Below are 5,982 nucleotides of genomic sequence, written 5' to 3' on the forward strand. Positions count from 1 at the left end.
GGAGCAGCACTCCAAAGGCTTGTGATTTCAAATAAACCTGTTGGACTAAAACTTGGAGTTGTGTGATTTCTGACTTAATGAATGGCAAATAAAAACCAAAAGAACTGCGGATGCTATAAATAAGGAACAAAACCTCAGTTGAGGAAGGGTCACCAGACCCGAAACGTTAACTCTGATTTTTTCTTCACAGATGCTGCCAGACCTGCTGAGCTTTTCCAGCAACTTCTGTTTTTGTTCCTGATGAACAAATAATTGGTTTCATTTAATAGAAATCTGTTAGGACACAATAATCTGCAAAAATCTGCAATTAATTATAGTTTATTAAATTAGCCCCTGTACCTGGCTACCATTTTGGCCCCATCAATTGACTGGGTTTCTCGAATGATGCGAACAGCTTCTTCTGGATTGCTGAGATGATCCAACTGGATTCGAATCATATTATCCCAGTCTTTGGCATTTTCATAAGCCATTGCAGCTTCCTTGTATCTAGAATACCATCACGAAGGAAAATAGATTATAAGTTCTTCAAGAAATATTAATATTGGCAACTAGATTTCAAAATGAAGCCTGTGTATTAAAAAGTTTACCACTAATTCTAGCTAATTTGATTCACTCCCCATGACATTAAGAAATGGGTCAGTATGCTGGACATAGCAAAAGTTATGGGTTTGATGACATTCTGGTTGTAGTGCTGAAGACCTGAAGCCAGGTTTTTGTGGAGAAAGTGGTAATGGAAGATTAGGAAGCTTCCCAACTCAGCACATACCTTTAAATGAATCCCTGCCCACGATAATTTAGTTCTACAAAGATGGGTACAGTTGGAGTTGGGCCCATCATCTCCATGGAAATGGGCCAATGCAGAAGCTTGCTGGTTAGAAGGCCTCAGTCCTCTGGGACTTTGACCCATTATATTGTTAGGCCCTGTAGTCCTCACCTGGTCCACCATCTCACTTGCCCATTCCATGACCCATGCCCCTCATAGCGCTTTGCATCTTCCATGCTCATTCACCCAGTATATACTATGTACAAAACCAATAAGCCATTTAACACTGGCAAGTATTTGAAAATCACAGAATTGTTATTGTACTGAAGAAGCCAGTTAATCCATTTGTGTCAGCACTGGTCTCCAGATAAGCACTAGGCCATTCTTGTGTCAGCTGAGCTCCAAGACATGAATTGAGTTGGATTCTGAACAGCTAACTAGAACAGGCAAGATGATGGACAGGCTCAGAGAATCACATGGGAGCCTGCGCAACAGAACCCCAGTACTGGGAAAATCGGTTCTGATTGTGTCCATGGTGGAGGGTAAGCTTGTGAGAAAAGTTAATTATTGGCTGGACATTCGTGAACACTCATAATAAATCACTTGCATGTAATTTAACTGAAAATCTCCAGCATTTCATGCAGCTTCTCAGCACTTCCCCATCACTCAATTAAATGGAACATTCGCAAACTTCCCTTGCCTTCAACAACCTGGCTATTGAATGCTGCTGGTTTAAATATTGCTTACATGACTCACATGACTTACATGACTGACTTGTAGGAAAGGGACTCAGAGAGCTGCATCACCTTGGTTATTTTTACTCCATGTTCAAAGTTGATAATCTAACATTCTGAGCAGTGGAGTCAGAGGTAGGAAGTGAGCAAATCTAAAATTTTGTTTCCTAAAATTAAAGCAGAGCAGATAGCAGGGAGGGGGTGGGGAAGGTTTAATCTTTAAACTAGAATTACATACGAGTCCCTTAGATGACAACATTTCAAAGGGTGCCTTAAAAGGGAGAGGATGTTGCACAGTAAGAATCATTGACTCTATACTCCTCCATGCTCATGCACTAGAGGAATACCATGCCACGCAGGAACTAGTGCACACATCCCAGCTGTAATAACAGTTGGAAGCATAATGACAGGAGGCTAGATTAATCAGATGCAGGCTCAAAGTAATGTAAAACGAGTTGTGTTGTGAGATGTGTTTTGAAGTCTGCTTGAAAGTATACTTGGAAGGTTTGATTGATGGAGATCAAATGAAAACTTAGATTGTTTTACTGGGAAGAAGTTGCAAGGCATTTACAATTGGAGACAATGGCAACAGATTGCATTTTCCCATAGTGGAGACGCCCAAAGTTCCAGAAAGGTGTGGAAAGTAGTGGATTATAAACAATTCTGCTTTAAAGTGTCCATTTAGTTCCAACATTGAAGAGGGCTGGGCTCCCATTAGGAGCCCATCAGCATCATAGATTTAATCAATTCAATTCACTCCACATGATATTAACAAAATGGCTAAAGGCACATGATACTGCAAAAGCTATGGCCCTGATAATATTCTGGTAAAGGTACTGTAGAAACGCTTCAAAACTTGCTGCACCCCCCCACTCTAGCCAAGGTGTTCCAGTACAGCTACAACACTGGCATCTACCTGGCAATCAAAACTGCCCAAGTATGTCCCATACACAAAAAGAAAGACAAATCCAACTCAACAATTACTTCCCCATCAGTCTACTCCCAATCATCAGTAAAGTGATTCCTGAGCTCATTACAGCCTTTGTTAAAGCATGGACAAAACAAATGAACTCAAGAGGTGAGGGGAGAGTGACTGTTCCTGACATCAATTATTATTCTGACAGGGGAGGGTCAACAGCCAGAGGTCACAGCCCATATTGGTACGAATGACACAGGTAGAATGAGGGATGAGGTCCTGCAAAGGGCATTTAGAGAATTAGGCAGCAAGTTGAAAAGCAGGACCCTGGGGTTGTAATCTCAGGGTTAGTGCCTATGCCATATGCTAGTGAAGCCAGAAGTAGGAAGGTAATACAATCGAATGCGTGGCTAAACAGCTGGTGGAGAAGGGAGGGATTCAGATATCTGGATCATTGGGCTCTCTTGAATGAATGAATGATTTTTTTTCACTTGCATTTTACAGTGAATAATACAGTGAAAAGCTTCAACTGTTGCCACAATCTTATGCCATTTTGAATAGTTTAAGAATAAAGATCTATAACTGGAAGACAGTTTATCTTTGTTCCGCCACCTCCACCATGAGTCCTGAGCCTTCTCATCAAGAATATCAAACGAAGTAGCAGGCTATAAATCAGCTGGAAAATCAGGTGGAGAAATGGCAAATGGAGATCAATCCAAACATGTGTGAAATAATGAATTTTGGGAGGTCAAATGCAGGAAGAAAGTATACTGTAAATGGCTGGACTCTTAGGAGCATTGAAATAAAGCAGGATCTTGTGGTGCAAGTCCATAGCTCCCTGAAAGCGGCAACACAAGTGGATAAGGTGGTAAAGAAGGTATACTGCATGCTTACCTTCATCAGTCAGAGCACTGCATATGAAGGTTGGCAAGTTGTGTTGCTGCTGCGCTAAACTTTAGTTAGGCCACATATGGAGTATTGTGTGCAGTTCTTATCACTGCACCATTGGAAGGGTGTGGAGGCTTTGGAGAGGGTGCAAAAGACATTTACAGGATGTGGTCCGAATTGGATTGTATTAGTTATAAGGGAGGTTGTTGGACTTGGATTGTTTTCGACAGAGCATTGAGGGGCAACCTGATAGAAGTACATAAAAATTATGAGAGGTATGAATGGGGTGGATAGTTGGAGTCTTTTTCTCAGGGTGGAAATGTCGAATACCGCAGGCATAGATTTAAAGTGCAAAGGGAAAAGTTTAAAGGAGATAGGGTGGTAGGTGCCTGGAATGTACTGCCAGGGGAAGCGGCAGGAGCAGATATAACAGCAACAGTAAGATGCATTTAGACTGATGCATGAACAGGAAGGAATGCAGGGATATGGACCATGTGCAGGCAGATTTAGAATGGCAACATGGTTGACGGGCTTATGGGCCTACCCTGTGCTGCACTGTAATATGTACTAAGGGAGGTACTGACTGTGCCGAACCAGAATACATTTCCAAAACGTGCAAAGTGTTCAACATGAGATGTGATTACATAAAGGGATAACATTTGCTATGCACAAAGAATTACACTGGCAATCAATTTAGAATTGTCAGTCGGGCTCACAGCGTGACACACCTGAGCATACTAAGCTACATATATTAATATACAGGGTTACCATGAAGGCCCTACCTTCTCAACCTCACCCCTGACTGATACATGGTGACCCTTGGGTTAAACCACCACCAGTCATCTCATTCTACAATGAGAGAGCAGTTCTACGATCCTCTGGAATTTGGCAACTTTACTTATTGTGTTAATACGTAGGACCTGCTCTTTGAAGACAGAACACACACATGATGAAGAAAAGTTGAAAAGGTTAGGCCTATGTCCACTGAAGTTCAGAAGAATGAGAGGTGACCTTATTGAAACATATAATATATCAAGAGGACTGGACAGGATGGATAGCCAGAAGATGTTTTCACTTGTGGAAGAGGTTAAAAGCAGATGACAGAGTGTAACACTATGAGGTATCCCTTTAAAAGAGAGACAAAAATTTATTCGATCAAAGAGTTATTTAAGGGTTGAGTCCTCTTTCCCCAAAAGGTAGCAGAGGCTGGCTCTTTAAGTTTATTTAAGGCTGAATGGGATAAATTTTGAAGTCAAAGGTTACGTGATGCTAACAGGAAACTGGACATGGCACCACAACCACATCAGCCACAATATTAATGCACGGTACAGCAGGTTAGGAGGACCAAGTAGCTTATTCCTGCTCCTAACTTCTATGTTCTTATGCTCTTTTGAGTCTACATGGATCCTGCACAGAGGGAGTGGCAAGAGGGCAAATGAAGACTTTATAGTTTATTTGGCAAGAACTTGCATGAAAGTTCATCCTCGGATTGAAAAGACCAAACTTTTGGGAATTGAAAGCAAGGCTGGTAGAGTCACCCAAACTGGGCTACAATGAGTGTTTCCAGAAAAATAAAACCTCATCTGTGAAAGTCAATCCTAAGATAATATATTGCCAGGCTGGGAAAAGCAAACAACAGGATTAAACCCTTGAGATATAAGAAGCACTTTGGATTGATTCTGGGAATATTATATGCTTACATAAAGGACAGTCCTAAATTAACCTATGAAATATGTTTTCAGCTGGACTCAGAAAAAGAAGGTTGAGGGAGGGGGATTCCATGCTGTGCTTTAAATTACAAGTAGGCTACAAAGATTGTGTTTATTTAATAAAACAAAGAACACTGGATGCTGAAGATCTGAAAAAAAAAACAGAAATTGAGAAACTCAGCAGGTATAGCAGCAACTGAGGAAAGAAACCAGAGTTAACATTATGTGTCCAGAGACCCTATATTCAGTTATATATTAGATGGTCTCTCAGAAGATTTCATCAAACTTTGTCGCAAAGACATTGGATATACTTTTAACCTTTTGGAGATACCTCCAAATGTGTTATCTTTATTAGTGCGTACGATTGCTGGCTCAGAGAGGTTGTATGAAGCAAACCATCAAGACATAAATGAGGAGAATCTTCTCATAAAAATTTAACTCTCAGCCCCTCATTATGATTTGAGTACATCCAATTGGCACTTGTAATTTAACACCATGATATACAAAAGTCCTCCTTAGGGATTATGTAAATTGTTCACGTGGGATTTTAAGAATCAATTAATTTACACAGACAAGTAGCACAAATTTAATTTCTATTTGCCAGACCTGAAAAGAATGACAGCTGATCTAATCATAGTGTGTAAGAAGAAAAAAGGAATTTGATAGAGCCAATGCACAGAAACTATTTCCTCTGATGTGGGAATTTAGAATAAAGGGGAACTATTTTAAAATTAGAAATAGGTCATTCATAACTTAAATCTGGTAGCACTTTATCACATAAAAGGTACAACAAACCTGGAAATTTGTTCCCCCATAAGGCTGTGAATACCGAATCAAGTGGAATATTCAAAACAATCATTTTTTTTTTCAGGCAATGATATTGAGTGTTATGAAAAAAAGGGGAGAAGTTGACATATGGTTTAGTCATATCAGAATCAATGGCTGAACAAACTAACAGGTCTACTTGCACTG

At 40.3% G+C, this 5,982-nt stretch overlaps 1 protein-coding gene across 1 annotated transcript in view; it reads right to left on the reverse strand.

Moving 5' to 3' along the window:
* The window catches only part of LOC125481730 (WD repeat-containing protein 19-like), a gene marked incomplete at its 3' end in the record, with an annotated part of 7,966 nt that extends 7,472 nt beyond the window's left edge, over window positions 1–494 (reverse strand). The window contains exon 1 of the mRNA XM_048593628.1: window positions 340–494. Within this exon, the coding sequence (XP_048449585.1) occupies window positions 340–470 (131 nt within the window). The remainder of the gene's footprint in view (window positions 1–339) is intronic.
* Window positions 495–5,982: the final 5,488 nt, after the last annotated feature.

This window comes from Rhincodon typus, unplaced genomic scaffold (assembly GCF_021869965.1).
Source record: "Rhincodon typus isolate 14 unplaced genomic scaffold, sRhiTyp1.1 hic_rhity00003343, whole genome shotgun sequence".
Classification (NCBI taxonomy): domain Eukaryota; kingdom Metazoa; phylum Chordata; class Chondrichthyes; order Orectolobiformes; family Rhincodontidae; genus Rhincodon; species Rhincodon typus.